The following is a 19,567-nucleotide window of genomic DNA, read 5'->3' on the forward strand; positions in this document are numbered from 1 at the left end:
TTTTTGTATTCATGTATCACAAAAAATTGTTTATAAGGAAAATGGCAACTTGAAAAAGTACCGTCCATAAAAATTGAATCACATTGTTTTAAAAAATTAAGGTTTATCTGATTCGTAAGACATATTATATTGTTCTGAACATCGTTTATAAAAATCCAATTTTCATTATTTTTGGTTCACATTTTATTAATTACGTTCTGAAGCGTTAAATGTAATTTTGAAAAGTCATGCGGCAACTTCGGTTGAACATTCATTCTTGCAGTATTTATATTTTTTCTGATCAATGTAACGCCATTTGACCCCCAGTATACTGAGTACTGTACTTGACATCTCAGAATGAAAAATTTTGGAGGGACGCTCGCTCAACTGCTCCACTGCCTTACGTTTAACACTGAAATTAACCTTTTGCTTTACTATTGATTGGTGATCATTTGGTTCGTAATTATACTACTATTGCAGGGGCGTATACAAGGATGATGTGGGGGTCAGATCCCCCCCCCCAATAGGTCTTTTAAAAATTGTATAAAATAGTGTTCTTAATGTAAGGAAATTATAAGGAAACAAAATAATATTGCAAGGATTTATTGTAAATTATTATTTTGACACATTCAATATATATATATATATATATTATTATTTATTATTTAAATGTGCAAGTATTTAGGTTTAGGAATTTTCCTTCCATAATAATTTGTTTGATACTGATCCTCCCCCCCATACAAAAGTTATATGTACGCCACTGTACTATTGGACTATACAATTTTATTCATTTTATATACAAACTTTACAGATAAGTAATAGGTATATGACCGCAACTAGGATATTACCTACAATTCGCGTGACCACAATTGTTCTATGTCCTTATCTCAAAAATCGTCTCTCACCGCAACTCGGATGCAGCCAAAAATTCAAGGTATACACATTATACTGTTTTTTTTTTTAAGTAAATAGTTATTTATTGCGAAATGATAAATACAATTAAGTGCCAGATAATTAACAGACGTACAGAATAAAAATAGGATGCAGTTTATTAGAAGGTACCTATTATAAAAAACAAACAAATATTGCGTATATTATTATTCTGCTTCGATACTGATTGTTACTGGAACCACTACGTTCGATTTTAAAAGTTAAATACCATCAATATTGGTAATTATTTTAGGGAAGTATAGTTTCAGAAATGTTCAAGGTTCCACTTGTGCTCCGGGGTCCCAGGGCACTACCCCGCTTCGTCCAATGATAGCTACGCCACGGCTTCCACTGTCGAACAACTTAAATGCGAGGAAATCCCCTTGTATTTCAAATGAAATTTTATTTCCAAAACATGTTTCCATAATATTTAGTGAGTATGGTAACTTAAAGTTTTTAAAACCTATGAAAGTTTCTAGGCTACAATTTCTGGTAAACATTGATTTGCGGAACGGAAAAAGGGATTTATGGTTAGCTGACATTTATAATTCTTATCGTGTACCCAAACTCTAATTGTTTTCGCAATCGAGGAACCGGCGATACGAAGAAAACTATTGAAATTGGAAAGAACTGTTTTTGTTTTTGATTACTACTAAAACTGTGTAAAAACGTGTAAAATAAAAAAAAATATAGTAAATATAGATCACCACCAGCGGGAAATGCGGTAAAATATGGTCGTTGGACGTTTAAAATCTTTGTGAGTGACTCTACCCTGTTTACATCACACGAACTGCATTTTATATTAATAAAAAGATAAATATAACTTCTGAACTTGACAGTATTATTACTTACTGCAACGGAGTTTTTGTGATTACAAGGATCATCCTTGTATCACGGTATAAACATACAAATATTTAAATTTAAAATAACTACTAAATGACGTCTTGGACAAATTATATTATCACAAAAGTGAAGAATTGACTAACGATATAGCCTTATTAGAGTATACAGTGTGAATGGATCTTTTTAAGTATTTTTAACCAAAAGAAATTAATTATCTAGATATCACAGATAGAAATAATAATTGTCTAGATCTTTTTGTAGTTTGGTATACTTTTAACATTACGAATTCGGTTGCACTGTTCAACCAACGATATCTCAGAGCAATATGACTTTCCGAAGAGAGATAACGGATAACGATTTAATTTCACAATATTGTGATTTTTACAACCTACCTATGTTGAAGAATCAATTGTTAATGTTATTTTTGCACTTTTATCTCGATATTGTGTCAATATAATTACCAAATGCTTATGCACTGGCAAATAATATGAAAATGAGTTCACTTAATCTATTATAGAATACCATGGCTGGACGTATAACTTCTGCTTCCATTAGGGCAGTTGTTGGACAAAAAAAATCTTTTAAGGCTGCACTTACCTTAGTTCGTACTTTTCTCATTAGTACGTATTGTGATGTAATATTATAATACTAACGTATTTTTTTTTATATATTTTCCAGACTCCATCAGCTGTTAATCAATTAAAAAAAATACTGTCTGGTAAATCAGAATATGTTAGTCTAAAAAATATTTTTGTATATTAAATCAAATTTGTTTATATTTTCTGACAATTTGTTTGGTTGAAATTTAGATTGGTCTCAAAATCGGTGTGAAACAACGGGGATGTAATGGTCTAAGCTATACACTCGATTATGTTACTGAGAAACATAAATTAGATGAAGAAGTTATGCAAGATGGTGAATATTATTATTTTCTTTAAAGGTTATTTACAATGTCTAAAAATACATACTAGTTTTGAACAGTTCTTGAACTCAATATTACATTTTAATTTAATATATTAACTATTATTTATTTATTTATTTACAAAATAACCATTTATATTTTATCGGCAATAATAATAATAAAAATTATGTAGGTATTTATTTTTAATTTTAATTGGTATCTTATATAAATTTGTACATATATTTTCCTTAGGAATCCGTGTGTTCATTGATAGAAAAGCCCAGTTAACATTACTTGGAACTGAAATGGATTTTGTTCAATCAAAATTGACCTCTGAATTTGTTTTTAATAATCCCAACATTAAAGGAACTTGTGGTTGTGGAGAGAGTTTTAACATATAAACCAAATAAGTAAGTACATAAGACAAAAAAATATATTTTCTTTTTCTTAGATTTATATAATATTGATTTTCATTATTGTAGAAATATATAAAAGTTTTATTTTAAATCACAAAAAAATTGTAAAAATTATAACTAAATAAATTGGATAGTACTAAAAACTTATAATTATAAAAATAGTTTTCTCTTAAATTGATATAATTACTCAACAAGAATGTAGTTTATTATGATAATTTTGGTTGTTGTCTTAGTTCAGTGATGTTAAGTATTTTTGATGGCGTATTATTTTTACGTAATGATTTTTTATTTTTGTTCAATGATCCATCTGTTGATAATTTAGGCTGTGGATTATCTAAATAAATAAATGCAAATGATTTATAATTTTTATTTAAAATAAATCTTTTGTTCTAGTTTATTTAATATTAAGGTTTTATTTACAATTCCTCATCAAGTTTTATAAAATAAAATATTTTTCATAAAATAATTTTGGCTATCTTATCGTATGCACTCTACTGTTTTTACCACTCTAATAATAATATAAATAATTATTATTTTTATTACACCATACATACATACATACTTAGGTACAGGGCCGCATTTAGGAAGGGGCACTGGCTACAACTGCCCCAGGTATCAGTTTTTTGGGGGCGCAAAAATTTTGTGGTCGGAAATTTGCTCACTTGTGAGTATTGAACTTTTAAAATTATTTTGAAATTATTATTTTTTTTGTTTTTAATAACAGTATTATAAATTAATGTTAATGTATTATGCTGTTTGGAATTTAAACAACTATGAACTTATGTATTTATAGCAATATAGCTATCAGCGGTCCAGAATATTATTAATATACCTAATATTAGTTCCCAAATTTGTTGTGATAACATCAATAAACATAAGTTATTTATAATAATACGGTGTAGGGGTACCTATTATGTTATTGAATGCGGCATGTGATGGCGTGCCGACTACACAAAAATAGCATTGATTTTAGAATATCTAAAAGGTTCATAAGGATCTATCTCCTATATTTTCCGTGGGTAAGTCCCTTAGAGGGGCGCCAATTTTTTTTTGCATTGATTTTATAATATACAGATAAGCCGAACTATAAATCAGTCAGCGGTTCCCAAACTTTTTTTTCCACAGTGCCTTTTTTTGGACCCAATTTAGCCATGGTGCCCTGTTGTGAACTACATTACAGAACAAAGAAAACCTATTGATAACCAATTTTATTAATTTTAGTAAAATTTAACTTAATTATAAATTAATGCATTTTTAAACTTAAAAAATAAATAAATAAAAATTATTGTTATTATAATTATTATATAAAAATATTATAAGGTTAAAATGAGAATATCTGAATTTACAATAGAAAATATTACATTATTTGCTATAATGTTTTTACGAAAACAATAAGGAAAAACAATTTTATACTATATGATATGAACCGTAGACCGCTGTGCTCCTAGGGTAGCACTGCGGTGCACAGTTTAGGAATCACTGGTATAGGTCATATTATACATATGAAATATTAAATAATACCCTAACTTATACTTTAGGTGGTTCAACACCATTTCCTTTTACACCTCAACAATATCCTTTCTTTTCCGCATTATTTTTTTATGTAATACTTAAATTTCACTTCTACATTTATCGCACAATATATTTTCTATATTTACTATAAGATTTTTAGAAACTAAAAAATTAGTAGCTGATTTTTCATTTTGAACTATTTTGTAAAATTCTTTTGCAAACATTTTGAAACATGACGTGAAAATAAAAAACTATGTGTACACCTAAGAATTGTCGACCAATGACTAAATACACAATCAAAAATTAAATCATGCAGTAAAAGAAAGTGCTAATTGTTATTAGCATTAAGTCACGATAATAAAGATATAAATTGGGCAGTAGAGCGTATAAGACAAGATAGCCAATAATTTAATGAATGGGTTGACATTCATTTTAATTCATAATCTTATTTAATATTTCAGTTAAAATAATAATAAAAAAAAATCATATACTTAATAAGGTTGAATAATTTAAATTTCAAAATTAAAAATAGTTTTTAGGATTAACCATAAACATATTTTTTGTTTATGAAACTTGATATTTTGGTAAAATGTCACCATCCATTTTAGGAGATGTTTGGTAAATATTGATCTATTATTAAAGGGTCTTTCAAAAAATCATTTAGAATTTCTGAAAACTATTTTTATTTTAGTAATATAAGGGTAATTGTTTTACTAAATTAAAAATATATCTTAAACAATATTGTATAAATAAAATACTGTAATATTATATAAACATATGTTGATTATGCACAAATATTTAAAAACACTAAATTGGTGGACTTATAATATAAAATTATTTTTAAATTATAAAGATTAATGTTGTAAAATTTTAAAAATTACTTAATAAATAAAATTTTTTTTTTAAAATACCTGATAAATAGTTTTTTTCTGGCGCAATAAGATGATATCTTTCCATGTAATGTAATGTTGAAATAGAATAGTTATTTGGGGATTGCATTGCAGGTTGTGTTGTTGGCACAAAATGGCTATTCATATCAACTGAAATAAATTATATTTTGCTGTTATTATTTATTTTTATAAATATGGAATATTCATAGTATTGCAATTTTTTTTAAATAAAATTAAATATCATTAATTAAGTTTCGGATTTATAGTACTAAAAACTTTTTTTGAAACTAAAAGTTTAGTAACTTTTTAGTCTAAGTACTAAAAAAAAACCAAATTTTTATTTTTCCTAAAAGTTATACCAATTAAGCAGTTAAATCTAACCATAAGTATTCCATTTGATAAGGTAATTAAAAATAAATAAATAAATAAATGAATAATTTAAATAAAAATTAAATTTAACTAAGTATGAACTTTTTATTTACAGGTGTGAAATGAATTGAAAAATAACTCAATGTTTTATGCTGTAGTCGGTAGATGAATAACTTTCACATCATTTTCTTTTTAGATGCTGTAAATTTAATTAAGTTATCACTTGTCAATATTTTATCAGTTGTATTACTTAATTTTTTTTTTCTTAATTACAAGTATGTATTGACAATGTGAATTTTTATTTATTTCAATTATTAAAATGTTGTTAATTTAATATAATTATTTTGAAAAAAATAAGATGTGTTTAATTTACATTTAACAGCTTGCTCAGGTGATAAGTATTGCATGGCCAGTGCTTGCATTTGTAAGCTGGAATCCTTTTTACTATTTTCGGGCAAGATAACATTTTTGTAAAGTTCAAAATTCCTAGTGACAAAATCATTATAAATATATTATAAATATCCAAAGTATACAAAATGTAAATAATTAAATCAAATGAAGCCTTTAAAGAGTAATGTATATTTTACTTTGACTTAGGCATTGGTGTAGGTTTTACATATTTCACTGGTTCAGCCACATCAGATTTAATTTCACTTTTATTATCTTGAAGTAAATTGTTTACTTGTCCCTGAGTTACAAATTAAATATTCATATAAGCATCTGTGTAGTAATTACTATTTCTAAAAATAATAAAATTTAATAACTTACAACAATATTCTTATACATAGTCCATCCAACTTCAATTTTTTTATCATTATCTTCCTCACATTCACTATTAGTAATAAAATATTAATAAATATTTTTAACAATCTTATCAATATTACCTGTTGCTACTTTCTTCAGATGATGATTTCATTTCAATATGAATTGACTGATCAGGTGATATAGGAGCTTCGATTACTTGAACATCATTAGAATTTAAATCAAATGATTCATCACTATCAAAAAATAGAGAATACAATTATAATAAAGTGTATATTTCATGTAGACTTATGATAGCAAACTAGGTCTATAACCTATTGATGAAAATTATACGAAAAACTAGTAGAAAGATAATTTGATATTTAGTATCTAAGTTATAGGATTTTAATAATTTATATACTGCAGGTTGCAGTTTATTAAAATATTTTATAAAAGCAGAATAAGTTATAGTGTATACTTATTTGTATAATAATTATGAATCTTTTCTGTTAATTCACTATCACTATAATTTTCGGTTTCCGTTAATTTACTTTCGCTTGATAAATGTTCTATTGTTCTAAGTCCTGTATCTTTTCTTATCTAATCTAAATAAAATTAAACTCATAATCTAATAGTTAATGACTATTAATCCAAAGTAGAAAGTATCTGGTTTTGATCTCTTATTGTAACGAAAATTGTTTGAATATTTTTTTTTGAAAAATCAGAACTATAATTTTAAAAATTTTAGGACTTTTCTCGTTATGCCTGCTAGCTCCACTCACCAAATCAAGTGCCACTGTATGGCAGTTTTTGGGGAGATGAGACTTTGCCCCAAGGGGAATTATAGTACTAAGCATAACCTAGTTTTTGTACAAACCTTTATACTGTTGCAAATGGAATTATGTTTTGTTTGTTAACCTAAAACCTCGCTGCCCAAGTAAATCATATATTTAGACCACAAATACAAGGTATTATACTATAACTAAACGATAATACACAAAGTTATCATTTTATAACACGTAATAATGTAGAATGGGTTTGAAAAATAATCAAAAAAAAAAAATAAATAGTGGTAATGAATTAACGGAAAAGGTCCATAATTATTATGTATTTTAATACATGTTTATTGAAAAAAAGATTTTATTTTATATTTCCTTAATTTAAAAAATTATTCAAATAATGAAAATATCCAAATATTATTATTTGTATAAAAACTTCTACCAAGAAAAAGTAGTGATTCATTTTAAGGGAAAATAAAAAAAGAAAAGAGTATTCAATGTTTATACCTTGCAATAGAGAATGTCCTCTCTTTTTCTTTTTTATCAACCTCCTCATTATTACTAATAATTTTAGATGTTTTTGGCTTATCCTTTGATCTAGATGTTGTATCTATTGTACCAACACTATTGGATCTTTTATTTGGTTTATTTTTTTTCTGTAAAAGTTCTTCATTTTTTAAATTAGGTAGTATTTTATTTGTATGGTTATCATTAGAATGATTCAATTGGCATTTTTTTTCGGTATCATTTTTTTTTAAAATTTCTGCTTTATTTGAATCATCACTTTTTTTAGACTGGTTGTTTTCAAAGCAACAACAATGTTTATGTTGGTTTTGCTGATTAGATAATACAGTTACTAATAATTTTTGTATAGTTTCTAAAAGAAATTTAATTTGATCACTTTGCATTTGCATCAAGCTGTAAATATCTTTGACAGTTGGTGAGTTTTGGTGAACACATTTATGACATTCTCGATCAGAATTATAAGGCATTCTTTCTGAATAACGACTGTATGGGATTTGATCACAATCACTGTATGATGATGATCCATAACAGGGTTTGTCACGTTGTTCATAGTAGTTTGTTTCTTTGTGTATAGGAGAGCGATTTTGACGATTCTTCCATTCACTATATGTTTCAGGAGTGGTTTTACTTGTAGCATAATTTGATGGATTCCTAGTGGATGGTTTTGAACTATTTTCTGAACCATCAAATATGACAGACAACTCTGGAACCTCGGGCTTGGCTGATATTTCCTAAAAATATTGTCAAAGTGTTAAGTGATTGGTTGATATAAAATATATTATAGAAATTTACTTGGAACTGTGTTGGCTTGGGCACAGAACGAGGTTCGAGTTCATCATCATGGTGACCGTTGGAAAACATTGATGGATTTTAGTAGATAGAGATTGAGGACGAACAATTTCTTAATACTCTAATAAACGTAAGTCAACAAGTGTAAAATAAATGGTTTGTTGGTAAAACACTGTAAAAAAAAAAATCAAAACGTTGATAAAATAGTGATAAAAATATTTCCCGCTCAAAACCGTCGTTAGGTTATAAAAATTGTATTCCTTCCGTAGCTCATATCAAACTGGGTTTTTTGTTTTTAATTTGTTTTGATAACAAAGTGATATCGTTTATCAGCACTTCAAATGACTATTACTATAATTAACAACAATTAATTGTCATTACAGCATAACTAATTACTATTATAGCGGTCGTCGTCTTTTTAATGACGCTAGTCGATCGTAACTTCGTCGATGGTTAGAAGTCGATTTAGTTGATAAAATATAATTTTAAAAATATTACTTGTTACAAAAAATGTTATAATTACATAATGCCTGAATTTATGTATTATTATAATTAGTATCAATGATTTTCTGAGTGTCAAATGTCAACCTTCTGTAAAATGTCTTTATTGAAAGTAAGTGGAACAAGAATATTGTTTTTTTTTGTCTTAAAATAGAGACATTATGTCATTCGTCTTAAGTTCAATTAGATTTTTGAATCAGTAATCCAGTCAATTAATTTCTAGTGATTAGTGATTACTCATTTGCTGGTTTCAATGCCATGTGTACCGCATTTAAGGTCAAACGGGCTAGGAAGGTTTACTTCCTAATTATGTAAATATTAGCAACTTGCTATAATGATTCATTTTATTGCGTTTAGTGAAAGATGAATGATCACTTTTTTTTAAATTATGTAAGAATAAATATATGTACATACATAATATATTTTATGTAAAATTTAACGGTTATCATTACTTTTTGATTTACAGGACAAAGTAACTTTAATTTTTTTCCTATTTTAATCATTTTTAACAATAATATGGATGTTGATGATAACAATGGGTAAGTTAATGAATTATTATAAATGTTTTTCATGTAAAGTAATGCTTAATTTACAGTTGTTTTTTATCATAAATCTGCCAAGCAATTAAATAATTTAATTTTGTAAAATATTTACTAATGAATTAGTATATTTTTGTACTTTATTAGATAAGATTAATCATTTTATATATAGTTTTGCTAGAAAATGTAATTATGTAATTATTTATTTAATTTTATAAAAAAGGAAACCAAAGAAAATTGAATTTTTTTTTTATAAGAAAAAAGAAAAAATTACATATTTTAAACTGAATTATTGTACTATTTTGAATTAATTAAAATGTAGTTAATTATTTATTATATTTTAAAATCTTATTGTTCTAGGTAAAATATAATATAGCTTTATTTAGCTATATATTTTTAAAATGTATACTTAAAGATATTGAACCAATTTATTATAAATTAAATGAAACTTCTTATTGTTTGAAATCTATTTCTACAAATTCAAGTCAACTAGATATATAAATGATTTATTTTTTGTAAATTTTATCACTGCTTTAGTCTTAGTTATTGTGTTTGTAATTTGATTTTGACAATATTGCACTTTTTTTATTACTTATGATATTAATTAGTTTTCAATTATTTAATTGTTTTTAAAATGCATGAAAATGCTACATATTTGTATGTAATTATTTAATGTATATATTGATAATGTGTAATGGTTATGTTTTACTTTTGGTTGTTTTTATGGTTTTATCAAACAATTTTTATTTACATTAATAAAATAAAAATAAGACTAACAATATACTAACATTTTGAATTGGGAAAGTATTTTTCTCAATTTTTTATCTATCTGAATTATTTTAATTTATTAATATATATGTTGTTATGCCATTGAAATAATAACCTTAACATTTATTTTAGGTATTTTATTGTGAAAATATAAATTTCTGTTACAAGAATTAAAGTGCATTAATCTTAATATACCTCATTAGTCCATACTTTGCTGAAATACAATAATATTATATTTATAATATTATACTTACATTACTGTATTTATATTCTCATTATTCAAAATTCTTTGTTTGTTAATTATCATATGTTATGAAAATTAATATAGTTTAAAAAAAAATTTCATCATTTTTAATCAAAATTATGTAATTAAATTTGATAAATTTGAAATTTATTTACTTTATTTTATGTTACTATCTTAACATATAGTTGACAATTAACAAAAATAAAATATTTTACATTTTTTATGTATATTTCTTTACCTATTATAGTTAAACACTATAACTACTAAGCCTATATTTTACCATTTTCTCCAGGAAATCATAGAATGTACATTTACAGTTGTACATGAATTATTATCAATATTTTAGAAGATTTACAATGTAATTTTTATATTTATTTGTGTATATGAATTAATTTTTTACTGGAATAATTTAATTTACTAATATATTTTTGTACCCTATTATAATAGTTACTTAGAAATTTAAAATTAAAATTATTTTGTATCATTAAACAAATTACATGCTATTTACAGTGGTTTACAAATCTGAATTATTTTATTTTAATAATTATTTAAATAAATTATTTCAAAATAAAAAGGCAAATTTCAAGAACACTGGTTTTTTCTGTCTTTCTGGGTTCTATAAACAATTTTATCAAAGTGTAAAAACTATTTATTTGACTAATTATTTTTTATTTTATAATAAAATTAAGTGTACCTTAAAAAATGATTACTTGGTTCAGTAAATAATTTTATAATCTTCAACGTAGTACATACTACTTATTACATTTCATATAATATATCAGTATTGTTAAATTATTGTAAATATATTGTTAGATGACAATAGAAAACAAATCGCAAATGCAACTTTCAAGCCTTTTAATGTATTAAATAGGTACCAACAATTTTAGTACCTAGTCAATTTTAGCTAAAATTTTTTTTTTTTTTTTTCATGATAAGCACTATTTTTTGTTAGATTGCGAGCTAACTTTATGATTTACGATATTTGATGAAAATGTTTAAAAAACAATAATTTAGTCTCATAATTAATTAATTTTTTTTTTAAAATTTTTATAAATTGTGTGTTTGTTATATGTTTTTAAGTTTATTTATCTTTTAGTTTAAAGACATGATATTAAATATTAATGTATCTTTATTTACTATTGTTGTTTCCTTATCTATACTTTTAATAAATTATATTTCTTGGAATTCGGTGATTTAAATTCGGTTTTATTTTTGGATGACAATCTATTCATTATAATATATTATAAATATTTCATGGAATTTAGTTACTTATGTTTATGTAATATAATATATATATATGCTAATATATTTTGAAAACATAAATATTCTAAACTTTTGGAGGAAAATTTGATCTAAACGGTTTTTAATGGTTTTTTTTTTGATTTTCGAATAAAATTGCCATGTACGTAAATATGTGACAACGAATTACATTGTAAAAGGACAAAGAAAAGTATTAGTTAAGTGCAACGTATAAATGCTTATCAGAATTATATTGTATTGAATCTAATTATCCTAATTTATTATAATTGTCAACAATGATCATCATTGATGTATTAGACCTCTTATAATGTCTCATCTAGAATGTCCGATTACTAACCTCGACTTGTACATTTTGTGCAGAGTCAGATCACCATTATAATTGACATAAGATAATTTTAAAATGAATGTCGCTAGCTAAGAAAATCTGATTAATATGTTCTTTGGAAGTCGCGTTACATGGTAATGCCATTTACCATAAAACAAATTGTGTGGTTATTTTACACTGTTTTATTTACAACAATCTGCTAGTATGTTACTTTTCTTGTAAGAAGTGAACTCACTTTCATGTCTGAAATGTATTTAAGTATAAATACAATTTCCACAGTTGAAGTAGACGTCTAATTTGTTAACGTCGTAGTTTAACTACGTTATGTATCTAATGGTGTATCAAGCAGCGGATTTAACCCATTATTATAGATACTGATGTTCGATGATTTGAAGTCAAAACGTTCATCACAGTCAAGGCCGTATCGGGGGGGGGGGGGTCCAGGGTGTTTGGACCCCCCGAAATTTCTTCAATATTTTACAAATGTTTAAAATACTTATTTATTTTTAACACCAACATAAATATTTTCAGTCAAAAATAACTTAAGCTCCAATTAATCATTAACAGTTTTTAATTTTATATCATAATATCATATGAAAATATGATATTAATTTTAATAAAAGAAGATTAAATCTTTTTTGTCTTATTTTTTACTAAATATCAAAAATTAAAATCTAAATTCAATAAAATTACACTATACATGTTTTGGACCCCTCCCGAAAAAAGTTTCTAGTTACGGCCTTGCTCACAGTGGTCATGAATGTTCATTTACAATAATTATGCGTACGCTGCTTAAAATTACGGTACTTAATACGTTATACCCCTTACCAGTGGCGTGTTGAGTTAATTTTTTGTGAGGAGTAAAAATGTATATAAGGTACTCCCCCGCTGCTAGCTTTATATAAACCACCTAGATATAATATTTAATTTATACAAAATAAGCCTATATTTTACAGATATTCGTAATTAGTTAATTTATTACTCTACAATGATGTAGTCTTATAAGTTATAATATTAAATAATTTAATATTAGACTCAGTACAGTAGTACCCACCAACCCACCACCAAAATGATGAGTGAGCAATTGCACTTGTACTTTTAAAATCAACAAAGGATCTGCACACAATGGTAACAGGAATAAAATGTAGTTATCAATCGTAAAAATAATATCTACTGTGCGTTTTGAAAAACACATCAAATCATATTTTATGTACAACGATTTATGTTGTCAGGATAATAGAAATGTATTTTCGCGGATTTTATTGCTAGTTTTTTCTTTTTTACTCAAACGCAGCATTGTTGTGAAAATCATTTTAATAATAAATAAGATCTACGGTCTTTACTTATTATGTTTTTTGTATTTTAATTACAAATTGTTAAGTATACCATACATGCAGTGACGTATTTAGTGGGGTTAGAGGGGGTGATTGCCTCGGGCGGCATCAGATTTTTACACATTCCATTTCATGTTGATGAACAATAATATAAATTGGTTAAATTTTTTTTTATCCAAGATAATATTCTAAGACTGGAAATATTCATGGGAGGGGGACAAAAATTTTCGACAAAAAACCTCTCCTTCAAAACGTAAATAAGTTATTTGCGGTCGAGAATGACCGATGAACGACCAAACGGTATGGCTATATTAAATATTGAATCAAACATCACAAAAAGATTATAGTATGATGACATAATCAATGAGTATAGTTCCTTTAAAACTTGTAAAAAAATTATGTAAATTGTAAATATTGTTTTGTATAATAATAAATAATAAATTTTTATATTTTATATTTGTGACTAATTTATAATGATAACATAATGTTTAAAGTTTAAACTGTGCTTTTTTTCTTCTAACAACTAAAAATTGTTTAATGGAAATTTTTGATTGAATAATCAATGGGAACTGGTTTCACCAGAGTATACACAAAAAGTGAATACATTAAAAACAAAAATGTAACAAATAAGTTAGAAAGCACTTGAAAAGATAACGAAAACGTAAAGGCTGTTATATGGCCTTTGGGTGGTTACTGGAAGGTAAGCTCCGACGCGCTCAGTAGGAAGAAAAAGATAAAAAAAATTTGTTGGTGGGGGGGGGAGCGGAAAAACGTTAGCACCCGGGCGCCAAATTTCTGAATATGTCTTTGCATACATGACAAGAATTTTACAGTGTCACTTGTAGAGATGGAAACATGCACTAGCGCCAATCTATTTGGATTGCTTAGAGTATAGGGCATGTTAAGTTTTTACAATAAATATTAATTATATAATCGAACACTCGGCATTGTGTGTAAACGGTTTTGTACGCTAGAGTTTTCTTTTAATGAATTGAAAAACCATTTTAAATTGCAAACAAATGATTTAATAAAATGAAAGAAATCCAAAACAAAAATATTTGTTTTTTATTTGTATGCTACTTAAATATTTTTGCAGCTAGTAAATAATAGTTCAACATATTAAAAAAAAAAATAAAAAAAAAAATACAATACTCGGGTTTTAGTTGCTATTAAAAATATAATATAATAAATACTGTGGATAATTTTTTTTTATGCTACAGAAAATTAATACGTACAAAATAAAATTATAGTCATATATTTTTCAATGTATTGTAAAATTATTCGTAAAAACCAAAAAAAGATTAGAATTTTAGATTTAGTTGTTTCAGGTGGATGAAATTGTCTTTTATAAATTAGTCATTGGTAAAATACACTCGCTTAATTTTTATTGTGTTGTGCTCCTTTTGTGATTTTGGGACGGTAGAGGTATGAATTTTTATATTTGAGCTTTTATAAACGTTCATTTTTGGTAGGTTATAGGTATAGAATAATGTACTCGAAGAAGTTTTACCAGTTTTTAATTGTATTTGTCTCTGTTTGCGTATATTTAAAATAACGTTCATCATGACTTTCGACAAATAATTTTGATTTAAGTCGGTTCAATATATATATATATTTTGATATGTATTTAACATTTTTGTAACTTTGTTGCATTGTATGTAAGTATTAAAATCATGTATTTTTATTAAGATTATAGGTATCTAAGTCCATGTACCTAACTATTATAATTCGAAAATCGGTACTTATTTGTTGATTAAGACTTCAGCTATAAGGTTTTTAGTCTATTTTTAAGGTCAGTAACTAAATTTGTTGAGTATAGTTTTTAATTTTAAATATAGGTACAATAACTATAGATTTTAAAGTTTTTGATTTAGATTTATCTTATGAAATCATTTGCAAAGGACTGTGGTGGTTACTTGATTGAGAGTTTGGTGGAGTGAAAGGGTACTATCGAGGATCTTGCAGCGGGAAGTTGATTAGTGTATCAAATTTTACTTTGTATAAGTAACAAACTGGAATTTTGCTTTTAATTTGATATGTGCATGTGCATGAAAGTCTTTTGTAATTATTAAGAAAACTGTTGGGATATTCGTATTATTTACTGATTTTCAATAGAAAAATTAAAAAATTAAAAATTGCAAAACCAATATATTCGAGTATAAATCTCTAAGCTTAGAATATAAAACATTTTCAACAAATAATGAAATTACGGTTTGTATTGATGTATAACAATATCGTCAAATAGCATAATAAATTAATGAATAATTGAAAATCATGACTTAAAAATTGATGAAGATTTATAGCTCTCGTACTATCTCTAGTACTTGCATTAACATTGCGATTCATTTTTATGATTAGTAGGGTCTAAAAAAAAAATTGACTAATGTGACGTGTTGAAGGCATTATAAAAGTTCTTGACACTGTTTCTGATTGAATATTACATCAGAATCACTATTCGATGTTTAGTAGAGAAATGCTATTAGATATATAGTATAATATAATATGTAAACTTAGTCTCGTAGATATTTTTTGTTTAATTTAATTTTTTTTTTGTTTTAATTTTGACAAATTCAACAATAGATAAAAAATATCAAACCTTGTAGAATAACACATATAAATACTTATATAACTTATAATGAAGTGGAATCTTATATCGTATGTGAAATGTTGATTAATAAAATATAAAGCAACCAATTTTGAAATAAAAAAATGATCAAGAAAATTTGAACCCATATATATATATATATATATATGATATCGCAGATATGCTAAGGAAACGTATGAGTAAAATACAAAAAAAAAATGCAAAAAATTGTTAAATAGTATTTTGTTTAAATTCACTAGGTTTGCTTGAGAGAATAAGTAATTTAAAATATTGACAGAGTATGGCATACCATTTTTATAAATAATAAATTAAAATAGCTACTATAACGATAAACGACCAAGATAACTCGTAAATAATTTACATTTACAATGTATACTAGGGCGGCACTCGAAATATTTTTTAAATTTTTTTTATGACCTCATGCTCTCAATTTGTTTTAAATGGTATAAAAATGGTATTGTGAGGATATGAAGTAATTTATCAAACATTAAGCGGTCGCTCAAGTAATTTAAAATTATCAAATATGAGATAAATTTAAAAAACAAAATAGTTTTATTTAATTATAGTAAATTATTTGAACTATACTAAAAATATATATAAATATATTATAGAAGTCATTACAATTTTGTCGATGAAAAATAATGTAAGTACATAGATTTTAATAAATCATATATTTAATAAAGTTGATTTTTTGGAATTAGAAAACTCTTTTCTATGTTTTTCGATGACTTAAAGGAGGTATTGCTGTTGTTGTTTTTGACTGGTAAGGGTTCCATTAAATAATGTCATTAATGCTATACCCTTTTTTGCTGAATCATTTGTCACTTCGATTTTTTTTATTTTTTTCACATCCATCAAAATATTCGTCCATTATTTGAATTTCCATAGTTATTCAGATCTTTTAAGAAATTTAAATCATTTAGTGGTGCATCTGAAGTATCTTTAAAAGTATGCTATACTTTTAAATATACTCTAATTATAAACAATGTCAAATGTTTTAAATTTGATACCTATGTTTCTTTTAATTCAAATTGCGACTGAAATAAAAACATTTTTAAACAATATATTATCTTGGCCATCCACTTAGTTCGATGACAAGTCCCAGGTTTTCGAAAACTATTCTTTTTTGGAAGTTTTTCTCCAAGGTAATATATACTCAATTGCAATAATTCTTTGTAATCTTCACGATGTTGAAACTCAGTTAATTGATTAAATATAAATTTTACTATATCATTCTTTATCAAATTTAATTTTGGTGATATAAATTAACTCATCAAACCATTTTCAAATGCCCCTTGATTTATGTTGGTCTAGGAATTTAAAATTTTTTTAAACAACGCAATATCTGGTCCATTTGATGGACCCATTAAATTATCAAACATTTTGCTCACAACAATCTCAAAAATATGATGCCGACAAGCTAATTTTAACAAATTTCAATCTAATTTTTTTTTCTAGGAACATACAAGTACCACTTATAAGTTCTGAATTGCTAGCAGTTATATCGAAACACAAATTTAATACAATTCAACAAGTTCCAGTTATTAATTTAATCATGAACTGCTTCAGAGATTAATTTTTACGTACCCCTTAATAACTGTGGAACACCTATAAGTTTTAAATTTTCTTTCTTATTAGATATTTCAAATTCAATATTATTGGTGCCACTTTCCTCATCACTAGACAAAGAAGAACTAACTAATTATGTTGGAATTGTTGATTCATATTTTCTTTCAATTTATTTACGTTTTCTTTCATTTAATATTTTATTTGTTTTTTATGTGCTTTTTTTTCGATTTTAATCAAATTTTTTTTATATATTTTGGTCCCATATGCCCACGTCGTCCCTTTTCTCTCTGAGCTATCAAAAAAAAACCTGTCTTCTTCTATAGTAATTAAATTTAATGCTTTTACATGTGCTATATCAAAAAGATTGTGGAGGCTGTTTATACATTTATTTTCATATATGATTTGAATTTCGGAGCGTCTTATAGAAAATAATATTAAATTAAGTATTATTTATACGTATGAACAACTTTATTAGTATGAATATTGCTCACTATAAGTTGCCTTATAACACAGTTTGGTTCGTATATAGTTTGTAAGTTAAAATTAAATATAAATAAATATAAATAAAATAAAATAAATATAAATAAAATTATATAGGGATTAATATACTAAAAGTGTCATCCAGGAAAGTTATATTTTAGTATTTTAGATTTTAATACCTTAACAGTCATTCATAAGCTATGTAGAACAAATTATAATAAAAACGTAGAACCTACTATACTTTTCAAGTATATTAATAGATAAACAAATATAAGTTACATTAAGATTTTTGTTGCTTGTAATAAAATCTAACTAGGGTTTTTTACTTAATACACAAACTTAATACACTTTTCTTTAAGTATATTCTTTTTTTATTAATAATTATTATTTATTACATTGTTCTTGTGATACCATATTATTAAATCGTATAATTTTGTATGATATCTACTATCTAGTATTAGAGTTCACCTAACGTCATAGTTATAATCGAAATATATCCTTTAATCATGTCTAATTAATCTAAGTAAATATACTCGTATAGTGTAATTTAGATTTGTATCTAAATCTATACGTGGTCGTTACATATACATTGTGGTCGTATATTTACTCGGTTGTTGATTTATATTCGTAGATCATTTATAATATGTTTTGAACATCTTGTTCAAATTACTAAAGTTAACATTGATTTTGGGTGAACTGATTTTTTTTTTTTTTTTTTTTAAATTTAAAGTTTTTGAAAAGTTTATAAGTTTAGTAGTATTTTTATCAATTATTTGTATAATATCTAAAAGAATAACTAGTTTGGAATTAATCTATATTATAGTATAATCATAGTATATACAGCACCGTATTTGCGTTGAAATTCAGTTTACACGTCTTATAAATCAGGTAGTAAAACATGCATGACTTCAGGACTAGGTGCCAACTACTATGAATTATTTTACGGATTATTCCATGACTTATAGAAGGCATTGACGTAGTACACCTATCTTTTAGGAACCGGTCAATGTATTTTAATTTTTTTAAAAACGGCAAAAATGCTTTAAAAATAGTAAAAATGCATTATAAAAATTATTTATTATATTTTAAAAACGATACTATAAGATCATGTTACATAACGTATTTAATTAAATATTTTTAACATAATAATAATATAATAGGCAGGTATTTATTTATTTAATATTTACATTTTATTTAGATTTTATTTATTTCATAACTTACTGTTATAATCATCGTTGGACTCTAGAAAATAGAAAAATTTCTTTCGA

At 25.2% G+C, this 19,567-nt stretch overlaps 4 protein-coding genes across 6 annotated transcripts in view; 3 read left to right on the forward strand and 1 right to left on the reverse strand.

Annotated features, from left to right (window-relative positions):
- Nucleotides 1-806: 806 nt before the first annotated feature.
- On the forward strand, nt 807-1,482 carry LOC112684449. Its single transcript, XM_025555985.1, has 2 exons — nt 807-913; nt 1,163-1,482. The coding sequence occupies exons 1-2, from the start codon at nt 856-858 to the stop codon at nt 1,480-1,482; spliced, it is 378 nt and encodes a 125-aa protein (XP_025411770.1). The 5' UTR covers nt 807-855.
- A 621-nt stretch (nt 1,483-2,103) lies between these two features.
- Nucleotides 2,104-6,083, forward strand: LOC112684348 (iron-sulfur cluster assembly 1 homolog, mitochondrial). The gene is made up of 5 exons (XM_025555823.1): nt 2,104-2,353; nt 2,431-2,484; nt 2,562-2,667; nt 2,906-3,063; nt 5,956-6,083. The coding sequence occupies exons 1-4, from the start codon at nt 2,276-2,278 to the stop codon at nt 3,052-3,054; spliced, it is 387 nt and encodes a 128-aa protein (XP_025411608.1). The 5' UTR covers nt 2,104-2,275; the 3' UTR covers nt 3,055-3,063; nt 5,956-6,083.
- Nucleotides 3,214-8,854, reverse strand: LOC112684344. Its single transcript, XM_025555814.1, has 8 exons — nt 8,678-8,854; nt 7,868-8,616; nt 6,725-6,838; nt 6,609-6,672; nt 6,428-6,528; nt 6,214-6,326; nt 5,493-5,621; nt 3,214-3,403 (listed from the first exon to the last, which is right to left on the reverse strand). The coding sequence occupies exons 1-8, from the start codon at nt 8,744-8,746 to the stop codon at nt 3,276-3,278; spliced, it is 1,467 nt and encodes a 488-aa protein (XP_025411599.1). The 5' UTR covers nt 8,747-8,854; the 3' UTR covers nt 3,214-3,275.
- A 203-nt stretch (nt 8,855-9,057) lies between these two features.
- The window catches only part of LOC112684343 (solute carrier family 26 member 10-like), a 63,110-nt gene continuing 52,600 nt past the window's right edge, over nt 9,058-19,567 (forward strand). Inside the window, exons 1-3 of one of the 3 annotated variants that reach the window (XM_025555810.1) lie at nt 9,058-9,287; nt 9,399-9,565; nt 9,642-9,714. In XM_025555810.1, the coding sequence (XP_025411595.1) occupies nt 9,692-9,714 (23 nt within the window). In that variant the 5' untranslated portion in view covers nt 9,058-9,287; nt 9,399-9,565; nt 9,642-9,691. The remainder of the gene's footprint in view (nt 9,288-9,398; nt 9,566-9,641; nt 9,715-19,567) is intronic. The other 2 variants (XM_025555811.1, XM_025555812.1) reach the window with 2 other exon arrangements.

Source organism: Sipha flava, unplaced genomic scaffold, assembly GCF_003268045.1.
Source record: "Sipha flava isolate LNK unplaced genomic scaffold, YSA_version1 249_pilon_pilon, whole genome shotgun sequence".
In the NCBI taxonomy this organism is placed as follows: Eukaryota; Metazoa; Arthropoda; class Insecta; order Hemiptera; family Aphididae; genus Sipha; species Sipha flava.

Excerpts from the sequence above, each read along its gene's own strand:
- LOC112684449 (XM_025555985.1), top strand. The coding sequence starts at position 856 with ATGTCCTTATCTCAAAAATCGTCTCTCACCGCAACTCGGATGCAGCCA. Across the intron at positions 914-1,162 it reads GATGCAGCCAAAAATTCAAG|GGAAGTATAGTTTCAGAAAT; the intron begins GTATACACATTA and ends TAATTATTTTAG.
- LOC112684348 (XM_025555823.1), top strand. The coding sequence starts at position 2,276 with ATGGCTGGACGTATAACTTCTGCTTCCATTAGGGCAGTTGTTGGACAA. Across the intron at positions 2,354-2,430 it reads TTAAGGCTGCACTTACCTTA|ACTCCATCAGCTGTTAATCA; the intron begins GTTCGTACTTTT and ends TATATTTTCCAG. Across the intron at positions 2,485-2,561 it reads TGTCTGGTAAATCAGAATAT|ATTGGTCTCAAAATCGGTGT; the intron begins GTTAGTCTAAAA and ends GTTGAAATTTAG.
- LOC112684344 (XM_025555814.1), bottom strand. The coding sequence starts at position 8,746 with ATGTTTTCCAACGGTCACCATGATGATGAACTCGAACCTCGTTCTGTG. Across the intron at positions 8,617-8,677 it reads CCAAGCCAACACAGTTCCAA|GAAATATCAGCCAAGCCCGA; the intron begins GTAAATTTCTAT and ends CAATATTTTTAG. Across the intron at positions 5,622-6,213 it reads ACCTGAGCAAGCTGTTAAAT|TTGATATGAATAGCCATTTT; the intron begins GTAAATTAAACA and ends AATTTATTTCAG.